This window comes from Henckelia pumila, chromosome 2, assembly GCF_033568475.1.
Source record: "Henckelia pumila isolate YLH828 chromosome 2, ASM3356847v2, whole genome shotgun sequence".
Classification (NCBI taxonomy): Eukaryota; Viridiplantae; Streptophyta; class Magnoliopsida; order Lamiales; family Gesneriaceae; genus Henckelia; species Henckelia pumila.
In genome coordinates this window covers 138,612,005-138,638,861 of record NC_133121.1, presented here as the reverse complement: position 1 = coordinate 138,638,861, position 26,857 = coordinate 138,612,005, and the positions used below count along the sequence as shown (strand labels likewise).

At 36.0% G+C, this 26,857-nt stretch overlaps 1 protein-coding gene across 26 annotated transcripts; it reads right to left on the bottom strand.

The window, feature by feature from the left end:
* Positions 1-1,807: 1,807 nt before the first annotated feature.
* LOC140880045 (tRNA dimethylallyltransferase 2-like) lies at positions 1,808-26,561 on the bottom strand. 26 transcript variants are annotated; one of them, XM_073284112.1, is made up of 16 exons: positions 26,330-26,561; positions 23,547-26,234; positions 23,344-23,407; positions 23,087-23,254; positions 22,828-22,920; positions 20,825-21,129; positions 20,258-20,312; positions 19,615-19,633; positions 19,426-19,522; positions 10,274-10,355; positions 6,313-6,457; positions 3,529-3,603; positions 2,770-3,147; positions 2,596-2,671; positions 2,343-2,503; positions 1,808-2,088 (listed from the first exon to the last, which is right to left on the bottom strand). In XM_073284112.1, the coding sequence occupies exons 12-16, from the start codon at positions 3,532-3,534 to the stop codon at positions 1,972-1,974; spliced, it is 738 nt and encodes a 245-aa protein (XP_073140213.1). In that variant the 5' UTR covers positions 3,535-3,603; positions 6,313-6,457; positions 10,274-10,355; positions 19,426-19,522; positions 19,615-19,633; positions 20,258-20,312; positions 20,825-21,129; positions 22,828-22,920; positions 23,087-23,254; positions 23,344-23,407; positions 23,547-26,234; positions 26,330-26,561; the 3' UTR covers positions 1,808-1,971. The 26 variants fall into 26 exon arrangements, with proteins under 26 accessions (XP_073140213.1, XP_073140223.1, XP_073140226.1 ...); XM_073284122.1 differs by having other exon boundaries at positions 23,141-23,254; XM_073284125.1 differs by having other exon boundaries at positions 23,087-23,407; positions 23,547-23,659; positions 24,426-26,234.
* Between the last annotated feature and the right edge of the window lie 296 nt (positions 26,562-26,857).

Below are 26,857 nucleotides of genomic sequence, written 5' to 3'. Positions count from 1 at the left end.
ATGTATCCAAAATACAACTGAATTTTTAAAATTCAAAATTAAAAATTCAAATAAATCACAGCTTGCCATTAAATTTTTTAGAACTTAACATATATGTCAGCATAATGTCCGTCGTGAATTTGAACGCAATAATAGTATATATATATATATATATTTGTGTGCATCACTATAAAGTAATATTTCATTTCAAAAAAAAAAACCAACGAATTTATTTTGAAATCCAAATGGCTCCATTGTTTAAATTTATCCGTGAGCTCGAGCCTTCAAACTGTTACTCAGAGCTGAAACTACGACGGTTCGTTGTTACGAACTATCTCCATATGAAAGCAAGATAAATTCCACGGTGAAATTCATATTTCATAAGGTTGAGGTATACTACTTTTTTTTTTTAATATTCATCTATCTAAACAATGTTAGTATAATTTAATGGGCACGTATACATACAACCATAGAATATGGCGTCGTTGAAAAATTGAAACCAATACTCAAAGAAAATAATCTTTATGATTTTAAAAATATGATTGTTGCACAAAATAGATTGAATACAAGACAACGTCAAACAAATACAAAAGCAATTTTTTCAATTAAACAAATTTGTGTGAAATTTTAGATGATAGTTTTCCATCAAAAATATTTGAACAAAAATTTTAGAGAATTGACGAATGCAGATGTCATTGACGAAACTAAATTTTTTGGTAAGTTTTTTTTCATGTTTTATTTATGTATACATCAAATATTTTGTGTAATTGACATAATTTTTGTTAATGGATCTAACATAGTTCGTATTATTATCATATTTTTTTTAGATATTATTTGCGTAATGATTTCAAGAGACTGCCATCAAAACAGAGAAATTAATGGACGTCACACGAAACTTATTGATTTTGTCATTGAATATAGAGGAAAGTCCCTTTTTCTAATCTTTCTCATTCTATTTATGTAGGTAATTTTTTTATATATAGATTTACTAAAATATTTTTATTATTTATTAGGTAATTTTTTGTAAAAATAACAATATATAAAATAAAACTATTATTAGACAGGTCAACCCGATGCCTATCTCAATAAAAATATTAATCTTAGCCTAAAAATAATATTTTTTCCTTAGTCGAAACAAATATATTTATCTCGATTCAAAAGACTGTCTTATAAAAGTTTTTTTTATTACATTATATCAATAACTATAACTAATTTATGCAAATACTTATACTTATTAATTATAATAATTAATTACATAAAATAAATTCGGTGCATCGCACGAGTGAGACACTAGTCTCATATTATACAAATGTTTCCCCAAAATACTTCTCTATAAATAACATTATTTTAACATGATAAATTAGAACTTCAGAAAAATTATTCCGATCATATTATATTAAATAAATATAAAAATATATTTCAGATAAAAATATAATTTACGTATTCATATTGTGTGCGAAGAATTCAAAAATAAATCTTAAAGAAAAAAAACAGATTTTATAGTAAAATTCATTATTTTGCAACTTTTCTATGTTTTAAAATTTATCACTTTCCTATAATTCCAACTCCAGAAATTTAAAATTGATGTATTTAGCTGATATTTCAAAAATAAATCTCAGAATTAGAAAAAAAAGAATGAAGTTCAGTATTTGTAACTCTTTTGTATTTTAAATTTTCTCACAATTTCCTATAATTTCAACTCCAGTCATCCTTCCAACTTCCAAGTAGTTTTAACTGTCATCATTCTTTCAGAAAAACGAATCAGCAACGTTTTAGGCATGTACTCAAATCACCATTGTCACAACACACACAGAAAAATAATTTGGACTGGTGTTAACTTTTAAATTTGAGATATATAGTTTGAAAGCTCTGCCATAATGTATTACAAATGCTAGTTAATATAGAAAACATCTACTATCAAACCTAATTAAATTTGACTATAAAAGTTAGTATAAATAAATAAGCAGCAGCAAAACAAGATTAGACCCGGCCCTATCTTTTATGCAAATCTAAGGACATCCTCATCCGAGACGCTCTTTTTCGATGCCCCTTCCCTCGTCTATGTTGTTCCCATTCATGGGCACCTCGAAGCTCCTTGTTCCCACATGCCTAAAAAGAAACCAAGCCACGGGCGACGGCCATACACCGAAATATTATCACCAACAGTTGCATGAAAATCAAAGATAAAACACACTTAATCAAAAAGTAATGTATCTACCAAGGTTTTTGAAGTGCGTGTCTTTTTAAAGCAAAACGAAAAAAGAGTTCCGTGCTTAAAATATGATTGTTAGAAAGGACTTCAGTTTCTTCTTCTTTTTTTTTTCTTTTTTTTTTCCAGGTGAATCTGAAGTACTTTAACTAACCTGACAAATGTATCGAGTCCAAAGGTCTCTCTGGGGCAGATCAATGGTTCCTTCACAACCTTGTCCTGCATCGTCTGAACTAACAGTATTTGCAAGGAAAGATTCAATAATTTTAACAGATGGTTCAACCACATTAACCGCCCATGAATCGTCCAGAGAACCTATAAAAACAGGTCACCTCCATTCAAACTCATGCATAATATCTGAGTAATGTATTCATCAAGATAAGTCTGCAAGAAAGAGACGGACTCACATGATATACAACTTGTGACATCCAGATAATGTATCTTCCATCCAAAAAGCAGTTGAAGTTGATTTAGCCTTCTCTTCTGTGAAAAGAACACAAGTTTGCACCGAGGATGTAGCACGACGATAGATTGTGGCACATTATTGAGAAATATACCAAACATGTTGATATTTTACTTACCTGACGACGAACAAGTCTTCTGGTGTTCAATTTCACTTTGTCGATAGATTCTATTAACATAAAATTAGACTGGTCTCCACAGGAGGAGTTAACCAAATCACACAAATTGTCCTTGTGCATCTTAGGACACAGGGAAGACTTTTGATCTTCAGTGTTCCGATATCTTAAAAAATCCTCGAATTCCCGGACACCAATTGCTTGTCGTAGACCTTGTGTATAATCCGAATCTGACTTGTAAATGTCACAAACTTCTTCAAATAGACCGGCTTCAACCATGTGATCAACTCTTTGATTTACATATTGATCCAATGCTTGCAGAGATGCATCCACACATATAAAACAGCAATTATATCTTAAATTATCAACTCGACCCCAGTTCTGCCCTGCCATATTTGTAATGACAATAATTAATCAATGATTATGTGACATAACAAGTTCTCTGTTCTTTAGTTAATTAAGAGCGGAAGAGTAGCTTTATTCCAAAGAACGCTTTGTAAAATTTTGATCTTAGCTCATCGGGACAATAAAAATTGAAATGCACTCATTCGACTCGCAGGAAGCTGGTACAGTAACCATAAACAAATCAATATTTTGGTATGATTATGATGTTGTATAAAATTTAAATTCTAAAGCTGCATATTTCCTCAAAACGCGAAATTCGGCAAGATGCGTTAGAACTTCGTAACAGATATAAAATCATTCCGGTACTAGATATGAAGGTACTACGATTTTGCAGAGAAGGCAAGAAGTATAACAAACCTCCATGGTGTTACCCTGGAAAAGCTTGCTTGGGAGTACACCCAAACGTTCATATAACTTTAAGTATTGTCTGATCTGTGATTGTCAAGAAAACATATCAAGAACCCAAAAATATAAATAGAAAAGGAAGCGGGCAAGATAATCTACCATAGCTAGGCCACATTACTTTCTTCATAGATGTCATGATTGTTATCAGGAACCCAGTAAAAATACACTAAATTATATTTCTGAAGTTGCAATTAAATTTAGTTCACTGTGAAAAAAGTAATCATCCTTGAATTCTGAATAAAAGTTAAGGACCATATGAAGCTGGGAAAGTAAGAAACTTGAGTAATTAACATAAAACCAAGTTTTCTAGCCATCCCCAATCCCCATCAGTGAAGAGAAGACACTTCAAAATAAATTTAAAGCAAAAGCATATGACCTATATAACATGCATGCCTCAACCTATATAAACTCCCACCCAAACTGTTGATCAACAAATTAAAAAACATACAATTGCGAGAAGGAGGAGGAATCGAATGCCCATGTATTCTTTCAATGTGAGATTTCGGCTATTGTCTAGGATAAGGTTAGGGAGTGGTTGGGGATGGCAAAAAGAATGGCAACGAAACACACCATCTTGAAGGCTTTCCGAGGAGTATATAGGGGCAACTTGAAACTGTCGAAGTTGAGAGATGTGGCCCTTGCTGCATGTATTTATCAGGTGTGGACAGCCCGCAATAAGGCTGGCTTTTGAAGGCGAAGAACCGAGTGGATGTGATACTTACACGAGTGCAAGTGCTTGCTTATCGATGTATTCCTCATGTGATTGAAACGGTCTAGTATTGTTTTAACTGTTTTTCTCCTAGGGAGGCCCAGTTCAGCGGTTTGATTGTAAAATATGTTTTTCTCCTGGGCATGCCTAGCGTATTTGTAATCTTTTTACCCTTTTAACGAAGTCATTTTCATTAAAAAAAAAATCATACAATTGCGAGTAAGGTACAACAAATCCCAATAATTTTAATCCAATCTGAAACGGAGAAAATACCTTACACAAGGAAAATGAACCAGGACGATTCAACTATACCTAAAAATAACATCGCATAGATGATAAAATCTAATAAACCAAAGTAAAATTAAAATGAAAGCAAAAAGTGTATATCAAAGATCGTGCAGAACTTATAATCCCGGAATAAGATGGTGCTTTGATTTTTATTCTGATTTGATTGAATATTTGCCTCCACTAACAAGATACTTGCACTTGTTTTATGGCGATTATTAGGTCAATGACCTTACATAAATTCGAATTTTAAAAAACGACCTACATTTATTGAAAAAGCATTGTGCTATGTGTGGCCATCATGTGTTCTCCGTCAACAAAGTTCATTGCTTAATGTGGAGAGAATGTCATAAATTTAAAGGAACCTTTTTCCAACGTTCTTACATTTATAAAAATGTACGTGCCAATTCTATCTCAATATCAAGATAGAACATGAAGATACTGAGCTTTAGTCTTTCTACAGAAGTAAATTAATATTAGTTGAGTTGGGAATTCATTTGTTTGGAGACAAAAAGAATATCGTAAACTTATATTGATACCAAGAATTGAAGCAAAAATGTTGGCCGCACGTTATATTCTTTTGCCATATCATCACTCACATCCGCTTTTGTGCAAAAGATACATTACTTGCAGTATTTTAAAACCCCTCGACTCCTGTCTAATTCACCAAATTAGCACTACATTTACCCATCTAACGAAATTCCCCCGCTCAATAAATGAGTTGAAACTGTACATATGTTTATGTGTACCAAATTAAAAAGGAAAAAAAATCTACATTAGGCAAAGCAAAATGCGGTAAACTATACACTTAATAGTATTAGAAGCAATTTTGGAGAAAAAAAATGTAGGAACAATGAATGTCTAGAGAGTGGAAAACTGACTTATTCCAAATAGAAATTGTTTGGATCAAACAAATAATTCCAAATTTTAATTTTTAACATAACTACATAAGTCCACTCAAAATGCCGGGGGCAATTTTTAATTCCATGTTAACAATCAGCAGTGTTTACCAAGTGTAATTACAAAGCACAATGTATAACTTTCTAGCCATAGTCAGCAAGAGAGGTGTAGAATACTAACTACTAAGTATATCAAGATCAATGTTACAGTCAATCTGTTAGAAATATAGTTGAATCATATTTGAGTATACTGATTCTCACGAAAAAAGACAAGAATAGAGGGATAAACATCACAATTTAGTGATTATTTCCGGTATTCACCTTCAGTATAACGGGATATCGCAGGATTTATCAAGCTACAGATAATAAAATCAGCAGAACAAAGTGACAGAGAATGAGAGACCTCACAATAAATCACACGAAACAAACAACCAGAAATCATTAACAGCACACAACTCAAACCAATCTTTCAAATCCCAGTTTACAAAATGAAGCAATCTGATCGCAAATCATGATAGCTCAGCCAATTAAAAGAAAAGGATTACCGAAAAGTGACAGCATAAGGCTAAAAATTTAAACTCGAGTATACTATAATACCTGGTGCTTGATGCGACGGCGGCGGATGGCAGACAAAACAAGTAAATAAAAGGTTATGAAACACACAAAGAAGCTAGAGGTAGCTAGACTCCAAAATAGTAGAAGCAATGTTTACTAATAATCTAAAACTACTCGTGATAAAAGCAAGCGGAAAAAACAACAAACAGTGATACATGAATATGGTTCACTTTTGGTGTGTAAAGGAGCGAAGCTTAATTTTTTGAATTCTTCACGGATCCTACATACCTTGTATATTTTCAACCTTATCCATCCTTTTCAACCGCTCTGAATTTACACAGGTCCATTACGCGTTTCAGCCATCGCGTCGTCAGTGACAGATATCCTCTTCAAAGACAAAGTTGATGGCTTGCTAGCTCGAGTCCTCACACCTCTTTGGGAATTTCGAATCAGGAATAAAAATTAAAGATTAAATATTGCAAATCCAATAGTTTCTCAGATATATCAATGAACAAACAGAAAAGAATTATTCAAGTATAAAATAGTAAAACTAGAATTCGTTGCTAGACACAATTTCAAATATAACACGTGCAAAAAAAAATAAATAGCATGGACTTTGGTGCGAGAGACAAGTTATCCACAATTTCAGTAGTTGGCTAGTTGCACTCCAAATTCCATTAAAATTGGTAAAACTTACTCCTTGGGAGGCCAAAGCAAAAAATCTTGAATGCCCAGGAAAATAGCAAGATCAAGTTTTAGCATTCAGCATCAAGACAATTTAACAAGGAACTTAATAGTCAAAGAAATCAGCAACAAAGAAAACTTTATCATAAGAGCCTATCCACCGAAAATAAACAAAATTAATAGCACTGATCACATTAAAATCAGAACGAAAGTATATTTTGAAATGCTGAAAGCATACCACCATGTTTGTCTCAACTTTATGTTTGTGATCTGTCGATAATTAACTCCTTTGAAGACCTGATTATCCTAACTAAATATTTACTTTGAAATGCGGCATCCGGGCGGTAGATCTTGCTGATCATATTTTCTCGTTCGGAACCCGTATTATTCACGATAGCAGCGATATTCCAGGAAAACTGAAAGAATACCTCCACAATGTCACCAGATATGCAGTTCTCTAAACCTTGGACCAGAGGAGGGTCCGATCTCACAAACTCTCTTGAAACAGTCTTCACTATTTTCTCACTCACAACACCCTTTTCTACAAAAAGATTTCCTTAATTCATCACTTTTATTCAAGAATCATGAACATATCATTTCTCGAAGTATGGCGATGGGAGATATGGCTGATTCATGGGATACGAAGAGGTCAACCCGTCAAACATTTTTTTTTCTTTCAGGAATTGAGTCCCATTTCCAAGTTATGGTTATTGTTTTTTTGTACAAAATGAGATTAGTCTGCGATTTTGGTGTCAAGAATCGGGTTCAAACTCAACAATCCGTGTTCCGCATTGCTGGTGAAAACCACCACCACTATACATTATATTGTGCAGGTATTTCTATATATGTAGAGATTTGAATGGCTTTTTGTTAAAGTTGGAATCTTCTTTGACTAATTTGAAAACTTTGCCATTGTCAAAAACACCAGAAAACGAAACAAAAACAAAAAACTAGCCCAGCCAAAGCTTTCCAATCCCAAGAAGAGGAACATCACGCAGAAGGATCGAAGAAGAGTCAAGAAATGAGAAGAGGGAAGAACTGAAGAGGACGTAATGAAATGTCCAAAACCAGTTCCATTTTGATGCGTGTTTGTGTTTTGCTGCGGTGGAGAGTAAAATCCCATTACACGTGTGATTTCTCTTACTATTTCGTGCTTTAATATATGACGAGTAATCTGAATTCTCATATGCAACAGGAGAAACATCTTACGAAGAGTACTTAATATGGAAGAGAAGCTTTCACTCTCTTGCTTGATTATGAAGGTAGTATTGAGATTGAGGTAGGTGTCAACTATATGCATGAAAATCAACATGTATAGTAAATATTTCAGCAAAACCCAAAATAATTAGTAAGATGGTGAGCAGAATTCAAAATCCAACGGAAGCTTGGAAGAAATAGCTAAAGATAAAAAAAAAATTTTGATTGTTGGTGGTTGTTTGCATTAGGCTGCTAACATTGCACACCTATACAAGTTTTCATAATTTGTCTTCAAGCATATAATAGATTTTTTTAAAACTGTGTACACATTTTTGTAAACAGAAACTGCTCCTTTCAGAGAACCGTGATTTTCAAAATTTAAAACCGATTATTTATTATTCTATTTTAAGTCCAGAGGCAATAATTACTTTTTTTTTTTAAATGATTGTCAAAAAGAAGAAAATAGGTGTTACATAATGAAGGGGAAAAGTAGATCATATTTCTTGCAATTGAGAAATCTTGCTTCCACCAATAATGTTTGGTTTTTTTTTTATTTGTATATCAACTGTTTTAATTCATTATTTTTGTACCAAAATGTTTGTTATATACTTCAAATATTTAAATTTAATGTTGTTGATTGTTGTGTGCTTGATGAATTTTATTTAAATGAGAATGGAGACATATGTTTTGTTGAACTACACGACTACTGAATAGAATTTCTTATCTGGTTTGCATTTGTAGCCCAAGTAATTTTCTAAGAATACACAAGTTCCGAGCAACTTATCCCTATCGGACGAGATTTAAAACTAGCAATTCAGGATTGAAGACCTTTCTGAGAAAGGCGGATGTTCATTTGCAGTTGCTGATAGGGGCCATGGAACTTTTTTGTTTTTTAATAGAGTCGTTTTCTTTAAAGAGTAGGTCGTTCAGCTGCTGTTGAATAGCGTCCGCTGAGCAGAATGTTCGATGGGAAAGAAAAAGGTATCTTGGATGTCTCAAGTTTTCTTTGTTCCCGACCAATTATTGAACATTTGCATTAATTATTAACTACTTATTATTTGGTGTAATATATTTTACTCAATCAATTTTGTGGGAAAACTGTTTTGACCATGAAATTGTGATTAAATGAATAGAGGAGAGTTAAATAACATATAAAGATCATACATATTCATGCTTTGTTTGAGTGTATTTTAACATAAATAAAGTTATTAAGATGCACATTTTCATCCGAATTTCAAAGTTAATTATAGCATTGATGCATCATATAGGGATCAATCCTCAACCGGGGCATCACTCACCGGGAGAAAAGCTCACCAACTCCAACACAACACCAGAATTCTGTCATAGGGTTGTTCTGTTGAGATTTTCTCTCGATCGGGACATCCCTCCTTGAGAAAGAAACTCACCAACTCCACAAACTCATAAACCACCTTTACTATACGGACAACACAAGCAATGAAATCATAAAGGAACCTACATTTTACATATGATTTTCGAAAGAATTTGACATATGAAATTTTAGGAATAAAATCTGAGCTTATTTCAATTACAATTAATATGTATTTTGGGATATATAGAATTATTAAGATCACTTTTGAAACCAAGTTGTAGTCTTCCGAATTTCAACGTTAATTCCAACATTAATGCATCATATTGGGATCAATCCTCAACCGGGGCATCACTCGCCGGGAGAAAAGCTCACCAACTCCAACACAACATCAAAATTCTGTCATGGGGTTATTCCGTTGAGATTTTCTCTCGATCGGGTCATAACCTCCCGAAAAGAAACTCACCAACTCCACAAACCCACGAACAACACTTACTCTACGGACAACACAAGGAATGGAATCTTAAATGCACCTACATTTTACATATTAATTTTTTGTTTTTACAGCTATTTTTTATCGATTTAATTGCACTTAAAAAGTATGATAAAGAAACATGGCAAATAAAAAGTGAACAAACACAGCGCAAAAACTCTAACAAATCATGGCACGGTGGCTATTGTAAGAATATTGGAGGTAAATTTGTATTTTAAATTTATGTTTAACATGTACTTTGAATAGCAAGTCTGTTTCATAAGAGAAGGATTAAGTTCTCTGCAGTAGAGTTACAATACTTTCTCATACGGTAAGAATTATCTTAGAAATGAAAATACATAGCTCAAAACCTAATATAAAAGAAACAAGGTTTATCTGCACGATACTGAAGACAGATGAGAAGCCGCATTTGGGAAATTTGAAGCAATAACGAGAGCATGTGTGACAATCATCATAAACTTGGAGAAGACAGAGTAATGCAGCAGAGCACATAGAAGAATTTAGGCAGCACGTATAAAGAAGAAATGGAACAGAGGAAGTGAATGTACCCACTCGAAGCTTTCCAATCCCTTTCAGAAAGGACACCTCGCAAAACGATCAAGAGACCAATAAATTGTGAACAGCTGAAACCTAATATGCAGAACAATTCCATTCCAAAAAAACATAATTATCATTAAGCATTTACTTTAAAGAGTAATTTTCAGCTGCCCAACCATTCCTGCCCAACTCGTTCTCGACCACTAAAACCCGCTACCGGGTTTTAGTTGTTTTTTTTAAAAAAATTCGTATCACTAAAACCCACTACCGGGTTTTAGTTGTCGGGGATGAGTTGGACTTGGGCAGCTAAAAATTTCTATACTTTAAATGTCCAGTTGTAGCATATAAATCAAATATATATATATATATATATATATATATACTAACAATGGAAAACATAGAGAAAAAAAATCTTGAAATAATGTAATTCTCACTGACGAGCTTGCCAATTAAAAGGAAATTCATTTGGAAATAAAAGAGCATGTGTGACAATCATCACAAACTTGGAGAAGACATAGTAATATCTTTAAATTCATGTTTATGGGTGGGAGAAACTCGGTAAAATGAGATGATCCTGATGTGATGCAGTAATCATGATCCAAATCATCTTCATAGGTTGTCCAACCTAGGATTTTTAAGACCATGGAATCTTTTATGTTAAGATGTTAAAACAAAAGATACAAGAATCACAACACTAATATTAAGTGATGTAGATACATGTACTAAGGATTGTTTTCCATTGGATTTGATTAACAAACTGAACCTGTAGTTGGTAAAGATAATGTACTGAAAAATTATAACACGATGAGTACGTTAACCTTCAAGTAACTAACCATATAAGTACATATAAGGTAAAATAGAGGAATTTTTTATGTTAAGATGTTAAAACAAAAGATGCAAGAATCACAACACTAATATTCAGCGATACATGTACTAAGGATTGTTTTCCATTGGATTCGATTAATAAACTGAACCTGTAGTTGGTAAAGATAATATACTGAAAAATTATAACACGATGAGTTCGTTAACCTTCAAGTAACTAATCATATAAGTACATATAAGGTAAAATAGAGGAAGCTAAATGATTTTTCATATATTATGTGAGATAAGTTGAGACAGATAATTTATGAAATGTTGTGACTGATTTTGTCCACTTCAACACTAGTTAGTTTACAATATTATTTTAAATTAAAAATCATAGTCATCACATTATTTGGTTGATTTCCTCCACATGTAATGTCCTAAAACGATATTCATCACTTGCTTACGATACATGTCCATGGAATGAACATCTTTATAAAAATAGATTAAAGTCAAACTATGATCATTAAATCAGTAAGCTTTAATTTATAAAATAACTCTTATTCTATAATTTGTGAATTTAACCAAATTTAGTAATATAAACGATTTTAAAAAGAAACTAAATCATTCTGAAATATTAAAATTTAATATTCATATTTGACTGATTTACTATACCTAAAATCTAATTCACGCATATAACCACAAAAAAAAATGCGGCAGACCTAATTTCATACATATACAAGAATATAATATTTTAAATCAGATATGTGTCGAATATCGAGTATATCAAACAGAAACAACATCATGCATCAATCGTATATTCGTATTCATAATCCGAGTAATAACCAAATTCTCGATTCACAAAGAATTGGAAAAAGTAAGTAATTCAGTAGCATCAGTGTAATTTGAACACCAAAAACAGATCACGAAGGTAAAAAACAACCCGAAATTGCAGATCCCGGTAAAAAGAAATAAAGAGAGAGAAACCAAACATTGCACAAATCTAAAAAGACTCAAGCTTCCATCGTAAAACCACACCTTAGCTTAATCCAAATCCAAAATCAACAATCCAAATTCCCTACAATCAGCACACGATCAACTTAACCACACTCCAAACTCTCAATTCTTGTAACCAAAAAAAAAAAAAGACGTAAGTTTCATTTTTCACGTTTTAATCAACATTCAACAACCATATAAAAAATCTATATAAAGATGAAACTGAAACAAGTAGATCAATCCAATAAAATCAAAATGCCACAAATTCAAATTTTAAACCACCGAAATTCATGTGTAAATAGAGAAATGACTTCTTTTAGTCATCTGTAGAAACTCGTTCCTTTTTAAAAATGCTCTAGGAGAAAGTTGAGAAACAAGATATGACAATCAACGAAAGAGAAAAAAGAATAAGAAACCCATGTGACCTCATGGAGAAAATGGGTAAATCTTACCAAGAAGACACAAAAATGTTGAATACAAAATTCGCTTTGTCAAATAATCTCAAAGTTCACAAATCAAAATTTATTAAAATTGAAACACAATCCCAGAATTTGCAATAAGTAATGAACACAAGTAAAAGCTCCCAAATCCTAACAGACTGTCTTATTCCCCGCATTATCTCTCCGCAACAGCCCTCAAATCGGAATCTCAAATTAAAATGTTAAGTGGGCTGGTTCCAACAGAGTAATTCATATGCCCTTGAAGCTCAACTTCTGCCGAAAAATCATACCGAACCAAAGATGAAAAAGAGTCCTTCAACTACAGCTAAACTATTATTTTTTAGCTCCGTAATTATAAGTTTCTTGTATGTTTATAGAAGATTCAAAAATAACAACAAGATCTTCCTCTTAGTCGGTTCACTGTCACCAATTCTATCAATAAGCTTTTTGATGGATCTTTGCTCAAACTGAGAATGGCAAACCAATAATTTTAATGTAATTTCTGATTCCCGTAACATCGATTAACCATCATTTTACTCCATTGAGAAATTAATCAAAACATTAAAAACAAGAAAAAGAACACAATCATGTCCATCATCCATAGCTTTAAATCAAACCCCATTACAGATCCTCCGAGCAGAAATACTGATAAAACATAGCACGAAACCTAGAGTTCAATACATTATACACCATCCCTTTGTATCACACAAACTATGTGACTAAGAAATGCTTGTGTATATAAATACAACTATAAAGAGAATCTATATAAAAAATTCAGAGGAAAAAAAAAAATCAGAGGAAACCAAATGCTCACAATCATGTCCATCATCCATAGTATAAATCAAACCCCATTACAGATCCTCCGATCATAAATACTGATAAAACATAGCACGAAACCTAGAGTGCAATACATTATACACCATCCCTTTGTATCACACAAACTATGTGACTAGGAAATGCTTGTGTATATAAATATGTTATGGACCAAAGTAAAGAAAGCCCAGTTACAAGTGTAGAGGCCGTTATGGGCCCAAGTAGCAAAGAAAAGCCCATAATCAAAAATGTCTACACCCGTAGGAATAAGAAGGCGTGAGAAGGATGAGGTGAGGTATTCAGTTACGTTCTGTTTCTGAGTGAGACTAGCGTGAGCTAGGGAGTGTGTACAGAGTGAATCTCTGGGATCAATCTTGTATTGAGTAAGATTTGAATATTCAAGCATATATATAAAAATATATAATTCGTTCCTTGTTTGTGATTCTTTGATCACAACAATTTGGTCCGACCTGCTGGATCGGAGCGTAGCAGTTATCGATGGCCAGCACTCGTGCAGAGGCGAAGGTGGAAGCGCTGGAGAGGTCGGTGATGGGTCTGCAGGAAGGGTTGTTCAAGGTACAGGGTGATGTAGCGTTGGTATCAAAGTCAGTGGGAGAACTGTTGAAAGTGCGGGAGGAGGTTACCTCGTTGACGAAATCTGTGGGAGAGTTGATGGGGTTGAAAGAGTTGATGGAGCAACTCTTGAGAGAGAAGACGGTGAGCAAGGAGTCTTCGGGAGGGGAACAGTTCGTAACACATTCTGAGGACCATGGGTCCGGGAAATCTGGGGGAGTTCATGGTGTCCATATGCATGAGCGAGTGCCGGAGCTTCACCATGCCTTGAAACGTATCGAGCTGCCGGCGTTTGAAGGAGGGGATCCACTAGTATGGCTCGGGAAGATCGAGGAGTATTTTGAGTTGCAGGGCACGCCCATGGGCAGCAGAGTAAAGTTGGCATACATGTGCATGGAGGGGTCGGCCGTCCATTGGTTCCGATGGACCCGATCGAGATTTCCAGAATTGGATTGGGATAATTTTGTGGATGAATTACTTAAGAGATACGGTGGCAAACGAGGCTAACCCTTACGAACTGTTAGCATCATTGCATCAGGGGATCAGTCGGTGACATCCTACGTCGAACAATTTGAGGTTCTCTTGGCTCAAATTGGTAACCTTCCTGAGGAGCAAGGGCTGGGGTATTTTCTGAGTGGGTTGCGGGAAGACGTGCGGCGGAAGATTGGGATCCATGATCCTCGCACAGTACCTCGGGCGATGGATTTGGCGAGATGGGCAGAGGAAGAGTTGTGGGGCGAGGTGACTGCTGGAAGAATGAACCCTTTTCAATTGGGCCAGAAAACTGATTCTCGTAATGGTTATGGGAGAAATTGGCTGGGACGGGCCCATTTCTCGGAGGACAGGCCCAAACCAAATTTATGGAGCCCAAACCCTAATCGCGAAGTTACATCGACCGATCAGTCTCTAGGGAACACAAACTCTTTGACTTCTCCGATCCATTCCCGTCTGAACACGACGCAAGAGAAAGGGCTACACGCCCGGCCGAGTATTCCAGCGAATAAGGAGGGGCGCATCTTTTCCCACCAGGAGTATTTGAACCGCAAGGAGAAGGGGCTCTGTTTCAAGTGTGGCGAGCCCTTCCACCCCTTGCACAGATGTGCGTCCAAATCAATGCGGGTAATCTATTTTGCTGAAGATGAGGATACTCCAGAAGAGCGAGAGGTGTTCGAGAAATTGGGGGAGGCAGAAATAGAGCCACTGCAGGGTGCGATTTTTGAAAACAACCCCGAGTATAACACCATCGAGCTACCCTTCTACTCGGTGGGGGGATTAATCACCCCCAGACTATGAAGTTCCGTGCCAATATAGCAGGAACCACCATTATTGCAATGGTCGACAGTGGTGCGAGCCACAACTTCATATCTCGTGAATTGGTCAAGCGGTTGGGACTGGAGGTGGATGACTCAGTCACATTCACAGTCTGTTTGGGAGACGGTGGTCGGGTACCATGCCAAGGCGTCTGCCGCGCTTTGAGGCTGGAAATGGGTGTGTGTATTGCACAAATCGAGGGATACGTGTTTGATCTGGGAGGTATTGATGTCATCTTGGGAGTAGATTGGTTGCGCACGCTTGGAGATGTAGTGGTAAACTGGGACACAGTGCAGATGTGTTTTACATGGGAATCAAAGTTAGTAACTTTGCGAGGTGACCCTGCTCTAAACAGAACCCTTGTTTCTTTACAGTCTTTGGTCAAGACAGTGGAAGTGGAGTTGTGTGCAGCGGTCTGGACCAAATGGCAGAGTGACGTGGTGGACAATGGTGGCACTGCTAACTTGGGGCAGCAAGACGAACTCAAGGAGTTATTACAACAGTTTGATGGGGTATTCCAGGAACCGCGAGGACTACCTCCTCCAAGGGGCAGGGACCATGCGATCCTCATAAAGGAGGGATGTGGGCCGGTGTCCGTACGGCCATATCGTTATGGACACAACCAAAAGGATGAAATAGAGAAGATGGTGGCTGAGATGTTGAAGGCAGGCGTGATTCAACCTAGTGCCAGTCCTTACTCAAGCCCCGTATTACTGGTTTAAAAAAAGGATGGCAGTTGGAGATTTTGTATTGATTATAGGACCTTAAATGACATCACGGTGGCAGATCGATACCCTATACCAGTGGTGGATGAACTTTTTGATGAATTACATGGGGCTCAGTTCTTTTCGAAATTCGATCTCAAGTGGGGTTATCATCAAATCAGGGTGAAAATTGAGGATGTTGAGAAGACAACTTTCCGGACTCATACGGGCCATTACGAATTTCTCGTAATGCCCCTTGGCTTAAAGAATGCACCAGCCACGTTTCAATCCACTATGAACGAGGTATTTCGTCCTTATCTCCGACAGTTTGTATTGGTTTTTTTCGATGACATCTTGGTGTACAGCAAGTGTTGGAAGGATCATGTTTCTCATGTACGTATTGTTCTGAGTGTTCTGACCGCAAATAAGTTGGTACTCAATAAAACCAAGTGCCACTTTGGGTTGTGACAGATCGAGTACCTCGGTCACATCATCACTACACACAGGGTGTCGATGGACCCAAAAAAAGTAGAGAGTGTCACTCAATGGCCGCTGCCTAAGTCAGTAAAGGGAATACGTGCTTTCTTAGGATTGACGGGGTACTACCGCAAATTCATTCGTGATTATGGTAAGATAGCTAAACCCCTCACTGAGCAGTTAAAGAAAAATAATTTCCAGTGGAATGTGGAAGCCCATAATTCGTTTGAAGCCTTAAAACGTGCATTAGCTACTGCCCCGGTACTTTGAATGCCCGATTTTTCAAAAGAATTTGTCATTGAATGTGATGCTTCGGGAATAGGAATAGGGGTCGTTTTAATGCAGGAGGGGCAGCCTTTGGCTTACTATAGTAGGGCCCTTGCCGACCGTGCATTATCTAAATCAACATATGAAAGGGAACTGATGGCCCTTGTGTTGGCAGTACAGTATTGGAGACCGTATCTCTTGGGCCGCAAATTTATTGTCCTCACTGATCACAAACCACTGAGGACTTTGTTGCAGCAACGCATTTCTACACCGGACCAACAATACTGGCTTACAAAGTTGCTAGGATATGAGTTTGAGGTAAGGTACGAGGTGGGCTCACAAAATCAGGCTGCGGATGCATTATCGAGAAAGTATGAGGCGATGGGACTCCAGTCAATCTTTGTACCACAGTGCGCAGAAGTCGAAGATTTGCGCAGAGCTGTTGACCAAGATTCAATGCTATGTGAGATTAAAAGGAAGGTACTCGCACATGACACTCCATCTCTTCATTATTCAGTGTTAAATGGGTGGTTGTTGTACAAGAAACGATTGGTAATTCCCCGAGAAGGGCCATGGGTCAACAGGATTCTAGAGGAACTTCATTCCACCCCACTCGGTGGTCACTCTGGTGCACTGCGCACTTTCAAAAGAATTGCAGGGGTTTTTATTGGCCAAAGATGAAACATGATATTTACCAATTTGTGGCTAGATGTGATATATGTCAACAACAGAAATACCAAGCTCTGGCTCCTGCTGGTCTTTTACAACCCCTACCAATTCCAGAAGTGATTTGGGAGGATATAGCGATGGATTTCATCTCAGGACTTCCAAAGTCCAAGGGCTATGACGTCATTTTAGTAGTGATTGACCGTCTATCTAAGTACGGCCATTTTGCACTACTGCGGCATCCATATACTGCACGAGCTGTGGCAGAGTTGTTTGTCAAGGAAGTTGTGAGGCTACATGGGGTGCCCAAGTCAATTGTGAGCGATAGGGACCCGGTGTTCATGAGTCTGTTCTGGAAAGAATACTTTAAATTGCAAGGCACCAAGCTGAAGATGAGTTCGTCTCATCACCCGGAGACAGATGGGCAAAGTGAAGCCCTCAACAAAAGCATTGAAACGTACTTACGATGTTTTGCGACGGAACAACCGCGAAGTTGGGCATCGTGGCTACCATGGTGTGAATTTTGGTACAATACGTCTTTTCAAACATCTGCTGGAATGACTCCCTTCGAGGCAGTATATGGCCGCAAAGCACCAACTCTTTTACAGTATCTGCCTCAAGAGATTTCGGTGGCAGCAGTAGCTAGTGAGTTACAAGACAGGGACGAGGTCCTTCGACAATTGAAGTACAACCTTCAGTGTGCTCAACAATCAATGTTGAGATATGCCAACAAGAAAAGGCGGGACGTGGTGTTTCAGGTGGGGGAGTGGGTTTTTCTCAAGCTCCGACCCCATAGACAGAAATCAGTGTGTTCGCGGGTTAATCAAAAGTTGGCTGCTCGTTATTATGGGCCATTCCAGGTGGTTCAAAAGTTGGGTGCGACGGCCTACAAATTACGATTACCAGCAGGGTCTAGAATTCATCCGGTATTTCATGTGTCGTGCCTTAAGAAAGCAGTGGGCAGCACAGCGCAGACACTTAAACTTCCTCATGAGTTAGAACAGGATATGTCTACTGAGTTTGAGCCCGAGTTTGAGCCCGAAGAGATTCTGGCCCAAAGGCTGAAGAAGAAACATGGAGCTTTTGTCAGGGAGTTGTTGGTTCGTTGGAAGGGGAGACATAGCGACGAGGCCACATGGGAAGTCGCTATAGATTTCATTGCCCAATTTCCTGAGTTCAGTCTTGAGGACAAGACTCGTTTTGAGGGGGAAGGAGTTGTTATGGACCAAAGTAAAGAAAGCCCAGTTACAAGGGTAGAGGCCGTTATGGGCCCAAGTAGCAAAGAAAAGTCCATAATCAAAAATGTCTACACCCGTAGGAATAAGAAGGCGTGAGAAGGGTGAGGTGAGGTATTCATTTACGTTCTGTTTCTGAGTGAGACTAGCGTGAGCTAGGGAGTGTGTACAGAGTGAATCTCTGGGATCAATCTTGTATTGAGTAAGATTTGAATATTCAAGCATATATATAAAAATATATAATTCGTTCCTTGTTTGTGATTCTTTGATCTCAACAAAATACCACTAGAAAGAGAATCTATTTAAAAAATTCAGAGGAAAAAAAATCAGAGGAAACCAAATGCTCACATACAACAGAGATGGAGAGGAGATTAAGAAGTGTAACTAAGATAGGGGATAATTAATCTGGTCACAATGAAAAGGTTGATCTGAAAACAGGGGTAAAAGCCTTGGAATTGACCCAAAAGTTTGAGTCAATCAACACCTAACAATAACTACAATACGTACACAGACGATACACAGAGGACAACACAGTAGAAATCTACACGTGAAATCAAAATCAGGTAAACAGAGAATACTAAGAGTCTAAAAAAATTTAACAATCCCAAGAAGAGGGAAGACCGAGAAGAAGGATTGAAGCCACGGGAATTGCAAGAAATGAGAAGACAGTTAAACACAACGAAGGTACAGTTCACCAATTGATACTAATACTACCAAACTAAGATTATTTAGCTAATTCAAAAAAATAAAATAAATTTTAGGTGAAGCAAGGGCAAAAAAAGAACAAAGCGAAACAAAACAAAACAAAACAGAAGACATTAAAACAAGATTGAACCTTGCATTAACGAAGGAAAAAGAAATCACATTCAGGTTGTTAAACCTTTAAACAAAGATTGAGCAAAGCTCAAGGATGGTAGACGCCTGATTCACGAGAAAGAAAACGAAGGAAAATGGAACTCGATGGAGCCGGTAAACACCTATGAACAAAGCAAAAGGCAGATCTAAGAACATAGATACATTGTACAACATGTGGAAAAAAACAAGAAAGAAAAAGGCGACGAGAACAAACCCGTATGAAGGTTTCCAGTCTGAATCAGAAGCCTCAAGACGCAAAAAGATCAGAAGAGAAGAGGATATGATAACGCTTGATTAACGATAAGCACTTATGGACAAAGAAAAACACAGTAACAGAGATACATTGTAATCTTGAGTCAAACAAAATAGCCAAACCTAACCATATTCAATCGAGAATATACTGAATATTTGAAAAATAAAATAAGAAACCTAATAAACAAGTTCAACGGTAAAACTAAGATTTCAAGAAATTTGACTATTATATTGTCCTCATCTGTCTGAAACTGATCAGGTTTGGATCCAAGCTTCATAAACTTCATATTTAGCAGGCTAATTCGACACAGCAAAACAGCAGATTTGTCAGCCCTTGGATCAAGTATATTCCCAAGGCTGGAGTTAACATAGAAAGCTTTACTTCTTCAAATAATGCAATATTTGTTTCCTTCCAAAGCTACCATGTCAAAATATGTGAAGTTTCCAGAAAGCATACATGCAGCACCAGAGAAACTCAGTAGTCAGTAATGTACATGGGACTTTTGAAGGAAATAAAGTTCATAATGTCAAATCTTGAGAACAAATGAACTTCATAAAACTTGATATGCCCTGGTAGTGTGAAAATGCTTCAGAATTTGGACGACCTTATGTAGCTTGAAGGCGAATTAGCTTGGATTTTACCCTCGTCGAAGGTGAAGGCTGTGGATCCCCTCGTTGTAAAATAATAATAACAACAAACAAATAAAAGTCAAAAAATAATGTAAAAAGCTTAACCTGATAAATAATGACATCAATCCTATACTGTCACCATAACAGTTCTAAACATTTCCATCATAAAAATCAATCCTGGAAAAAAAATTTCCAACATTATGCATCAAAGCAGTCAACGAAAGGTAAATTAACCAACTAAAAATCGAGGGGTGAATTATAGCCTTTTGAAGCATGGGGATGAACGCCCCACAATGTTCGTGAAATACCTCGGATCAATGAAATCTCAAAAACAAACTCGACCTTTATGGTACACAAAATCTATTAAATTTGGCCCTATCTTTTCCACCACCTTTTGAAGTCCCACAATGTTTCTTGAAGTAACGAAGACATACAACATAAAAGTTGTAAACATAAAAATCAATACTGGAATGAATTTTTTTGCATCAAAGCTGTAAACGAAAGGTAAATTAATCAACTAAATATTGAGGGATGAATTATACCTTTTTGAAGCCCCAAAATGTTCTTGAAATACGTCGGATCAACGAAAAAGACTCAATCTTTATGGCACACAAAATCTATTTGGGATAATTAGTTTGGTACTGGCAGGTGAGTGGGGAATACTGTGGGGTCAGCCGTCCGGACCTAGATGGGCGTTTCTTCAAACTGATTTCAAAGAATCTCATCTATCATAACCTATTACTCCGAGTACTGCAACTGGAGAAATGATCCATGAAAGCTGTTATCTTGCACAAAATGTAGTTTTCTGAGTGGAAGCTTGCATTTATTATTTACAACTGCCAATGAACTTGTAAGAAAGAGCTTGTCACTCTTGTTGTACATGTAGATAGAAGAATACTTGTATTCGAAGTTACAATACCCAGGAAAATTAGAATCATAAAGTTCATGGGATCATAAATGTTCCAGTGCAAAATAAGAAGCCACATAAATGAAGCACGGGTCACCAACTATAGCATTTAAATATTAAACTGCTAAGTGTATTGATAATCATACAATTATGAGATTCATAAGGTACAGAAAATCCCAGTAATCTTAATCCAATCTGAAACAGAGAAAATACCCTAAAGAAGGAAAATGAACCGCGACGATTCAACTTTTACCTAAAAATTTTTTTGCATAGATGATAAAATGTGAAAAAAAATCAGCCAAAGATAGATTAAAATGAAAGTGAAAAGTGTATATCAAAGATTGTGCATAACTTGTAATCCCGGAATAAGATGATGCTTTGATTTTTATTCTGATTTGATTGAATATTTGCCTCCACTAATAAGATACATGTTGCAACTGTTCTATGGCGATTATTAGGTCAATGACCTTACATAAATTGGAATTTTAAAAAATGACCTACATTTATTGAAAAAGCATTGTGCAATGTGTGGCATCATGTGCTCTCAGTCAACAAAGTTCATTGCTTAATGTGGAGATAATGTCGTAAATTTAAAGGACCGTATCCAACGTTCTTACATTTATAAAAATGAACGTGCCAATTCTATCTCAATATCAAGATAGAACATTAAGAGACTGAAGAGAATAAGCTTTAGCCTATATATAGCTTATACTGATACCAAGAATTGAAGCAAATATGTTAGCTGCGGGTTATATTCTTTTGCCCCATCATCACTCATATCCTCTTTGGTCATTACTTGCAGTATTTTGAAACCCCATGATTCCTATCTAATTCATCAAATTAGCACTACATTTGCCCATATAACGGAATGCCCCAGCTCAATAAATGAGTTGAAACTGTACATATGTTTATGTGTACCAAATTAGAAGGGGAAAAAATCTACATTAAGCAAAGCAATATGCGGTGAACTATACACTTAATAGTATAAGAAGCAATTTTGGAGATGAAAAAATGCAGGAACAATGAATGTCTAGTGAGTGGAAAACTGACTTATTCCAAATAGAAATTGTTTGGACCAAACAAGAATTCTGACAGATTAAAATTTGTAATTTTTAACATAACTAACGAAGTCCACTCAAAATGTCTAGGGGAATTTTTAATTCCATGGCTCATTAGAATGGAAGGATTCCATGTTAACGAATTAACAGTGTTCACTAACTGTAAGTACAAAGTACAATATATAACTTTCGAGCCATAGTTAGCAAGAGAGGCGTACATCAAGATTAATGTTCCAGTCATACTGTTAGAATATGAATAAGTTCAGTAATTATTTGAGTAAACTGATTCTCACGAAAAGGGACAAGAATACAGGGACAAACATCACAATTTAGTGGTTATTTCCGGTATTCACGTTCAGTATAATGGGACATTGCAGGATTTATCAAGCTGCAGATAATAAAATCAGCATAACAAAGTGACAGAAAATTCAAGAACTCAAAATAAATCACACGAAACAAACAACCAGCAGTCATTAACAACACCACAGAACTCAAACCAATCTTTCAAATCCCAGTTTACAAAATGAAGCAATCTTATCGCAAATCATTATAGCTCAGCCAATTAAAAAAAAAGGATTACCGAAAAGTGACAGCATAAGGCTCAAAAATTAAAACTCGAGTATTGCGACGGCTGTGGATGTGGCGTACAAAGCTGTCCATACACTTGATCAACCTAAAAAAACGAAAGAAGTAAATGAAAGGTTATGAAACACACAAAGAAGCAAAAGGTAGCTAAGTTCCAAAATAGTAGAAGCAATGTTTACTAATAATCTAAAACTACTCATGGTAAAAGCAAGCGGAAAAATCAACAAACAGTGATACATGAATATGGTTCACACTTTTGTTGTGTGAAGGAGCGAAGCTTAATTTTTTGAGTTCTTCACGGATCCTACATGCATTAGATATTTTCAGCCTTATCCATCTTTCTCAACTGCTCTGAATTTACACTCAGATCCATTACGCGTTTCAGCCATCGAGTCGTCGTTGAAGGATATCCTCTTCAAGACCTTGCAAGGAATGTATGAGACTTCTTTACGCCAACATCGTTGCGAACAAAATCTTTTTGGGTTGTTCGATATGCATTGAATAATGGCACCTGAAAGTTCATTTTCTCATAACAATTTGAAGTTGATGGCTTGCTAGCTCTTGTGTCCTCACACCTTCGGGAATTGTAAAGCAGAAAAAAAGTAAAGATTAAGTATTGTAAATCCAATAGTTTCTCAGATATATCAATGCACAAACAGAAAAGAATTATTTAAGTATAAAATAGTTATCCTTTAGATCAGGAGATTGCATCACCATTATCACGTGTTTCCTTTCGACTATCATTCGAGAGGGGACTGGAAGAGACACGTTGGTCCGCTGACCCTTTGCGATTCCTCTCCCAATTTGACTTTCCGGTCATCTCTACCCTTCCATCAAGAAATACACTCGCTAAAATAATGTAACAAACACATCTTTCTGATAAAACGAAAGGATAGTCAAATATCACAAAGCGAGCTCCTCATTTCGCGCTTTTTTAGTGAAACCACCATTAATGAACATCAAAGCAAAACACGGCCAGCTAAACACAAAGGTGAAGCTTGAGACAGGACACTTGAAGACTTTGGGTTTGTCACTTTCTCAATAACCATTGCACCAGGGGAAAAAATGACAAAATCTTTATAACAAATAAAATCCTAAAAAAAACTTGAAAGAACATTAACATCATCTTTAAGTCCTTGGCCACATCAGCCAAGCGCATACCCTTCGAAAAACCCATTAATTAAATCATTTAAATGTGAACAAATAATGGCAACAAACAATCAGGTCATTGAATAACATCACTTATCTCAGAGTACAAAAGCTGGACACCGAAATACAAACCGTCGTTTATACATGTATTATGAATAATGCATGCTTTTCTCCCCATACTCACAGGTGAATTGAATACCTAAACTGTAATTTCAATTGAACAACTGAAATTGCCAAACTGACAGTGAAATAGAAGCAAGAATATTAATTTAGAAACCCAAACAAGGAGAAGACAAGAGAAGATAAAAGTGGAGAAAGAACACCGTGTAGAGAAACTGAAAAAACTAACAAAAACAAAACAACAGGAGAAAACATTAACCCAGATGAAGATTTTCAATCCCACATTCCACCGCAAACCAAGAAACTGAGAGGGGGTAGATTTACCATTTGGATCCTGCAATTTTTTTAATAATTTCATCTTGTGAAGCAAATTGTTTGTTCCACTAATCACATCTCTTGCTTTGCAATTTTTCTCTAACTGGATCTGGGAGCAATTATTTGGAATTATCATATATTTTATTTCAGTTTCAATCCCAAGCTTAAAATAAGATTCATCAATTCTTCTTCCTGTTTTGTATCAAAAAACCTAAGCAAATAAATTTAAAAAATTTAACAGGGAAAACCAACCAAATAAAGGGGAACGTTAGCTAGGCCGAAAGAAGCAAAGAAATAGAAATCAGAAGGTCAATAATCAACTGAGAATCCATCTATTTAAATATTTTTGAAGCAGTTAATCAAAAATCCCGTGGTAAAAAAAACAGTTCAAGTAAAACCAACATTCACCAATCACATCTCTAAAATATAGTTTAATTCCACTGGATTTGTACATGTTTAAAACTGATTTTACATTAAAAAAAATAATGAATTTCATAGGAAATGGCGATAACAATTAAATGCTTACTGGATAGTAGCATTTATGTGTGTTTAGACAACAAAGAAATGTGTAATTTTGTTTTATGTAGTTACAAAGTCATCATGTGTACATATTTCATGTTTCAAACATGTCTCCACCCCAAATCATAAGTTGTGATGGGAAAAATCAGCCAACATCTAAGTCTGTTATCGGAAGAAAGAGAACAATAAGAACACTGGGTTGAAACTACATTATGCACAAGCAATCATCAGTAGGAGGGGACAAAAATTCTTATATTTGAGCATCAAATATTTTATTTCAATCGCAAACTACTAAAAGTATTATTTTAATCAATATTTTAAAAGTAGCTGTGGTTGAATCGTAAAGGGTTGATATTTCCCATCAAAGAACTTACAATATTAAAGTTGAATACTTTGAGAAGGGAAAAAAACCCCAAAAGAAATCATTAGTTTTAACCGACAGCAAGCGGAAAATAATATAAATATTATTGCCACGGTCAACCACGAAGTCTTTGAGATTGAATCGATGGATTGCTAAAATCCCAAGAAAAAAAAATCGTAATAGGATAACAGAATAGTAAAATCAGAAACAATAAAAATCTTAAACTTCACAGTACAAAGATTAGAAAACAAAGAAAACCAACATTGACATTTTTAAAAATCTTAAAATCGACAACAAAACATTAAAGAATCCTTTGTGCTTAGCCATTTGCATCAGCTCTGATGTAAGGTATACCAAAAATAAAGCACCAAAACTGAACAAATTCTTGCTATCGCTGGAGCTGTGTCCACAGAGTTTTCCATATAAAAATTTGAAACAATAAATTTATGGGTCACTTACAGGCTTGAAAATCCTCAAGCCGTATTCAAATAAGATTGATACAAATAAACTCAAGATTTCCTCGGTGATAATTAATATTTATTTTCACATTTGAACTCCACAAGATAACAAGGAAGCAAGCTTCCAGAAGCTGTAAGAGTAAAAGCACAGGTTTAAGTTTAAGGAACATATAAATTTGGAGTCAAACCCTTCTTAGGGATGAACTCCAGAGTACGCAGAAGCACAAAAGCAAAAGCAACTACAAATTCAACGCAACAACCAATATTAAATTCCGAATTAACTTCGAATTATAAAACTCAAAGATATTAGGGAACCATCGTCATCTGAAATCTCAGATCCGCGTATGAAAGGAGAAAAAAGAAGAACCCTCCCCTGAAGAAGATCAGATCCATACAGCACAAAGGCGACCGACAAGGCTCTGACAGTCGTGAACAGAAGTCATTGTTCGTACATCAGTAAGGTTAGGACATCAGGGTTACCTAAACAACAACAGGAGCGCAGAACTAAATGCAAGAAAGACACACAAGAAATTTGGAAAGTAGAGGGAAAGACCAAAACAGAGACAATAGAGAACCAGGCCACTCCAAGCACTAAGTCGCAGCAGCACGCAGATCCAGAGGTAGAGAATTACTAGCAGATGACTCAGTGAAGCCGAAGAAATGAGAAGCCATGAACGATAGCTGGTCGTCACCGATTCCCTCACCCATTCTCACGGGGGCTCCTCGGAGTACGAAAGCTACTTAGACCTTATTCGCTCCAGAACCACCCCCGAATGGGGTTTTTTTTTTTCTAACCTCGGTGAAACATTGTTTTTTTAAAAAATGACATGCGGTGTAATGCAAATTGTAAACCACTTGGTAGAGGTTAATTTTTTAAAAAAATGTTTGACGAAGTCCATTTTCCTAAATATCAGTTCTTGTCGCTGCTTTCGTGGAATTGCATTGGATTTGGTAAGATTTGGAATTGTAAAATATCATTTTAGTGTTTGGCAAAACGGGATTGATATTTGATGAGATTTCATTTAACTAACTGAAATTCTTATAAAATTAGTCGGATTTCACGGGATTTCACGGGATTTGAGTTTATAAAAATAATAAAAATA

What these genes read in the sequence shown, in the direction of transcription:
- LOC140880045 (XM_073284117.1), bottom strand. An exon ending in GAAGACTTGTTCGTCGTCAG is followed by an intron (nt 2,672 to 2,769) that starts GTAAGTAAAATA and finishes TTCTTTTCACAG; the next exon opens with AAGAGAAGGCTAAATCAACT. An exon ending in TGTCACAAGTTGTATATCAT is followed by an intron (nt 2,504 to 2,595) that starts GTGAGTCCGTCT and finishes CTGTTTTTATAG; the next exon opens with GTTCTCTGGACGATTCATGG.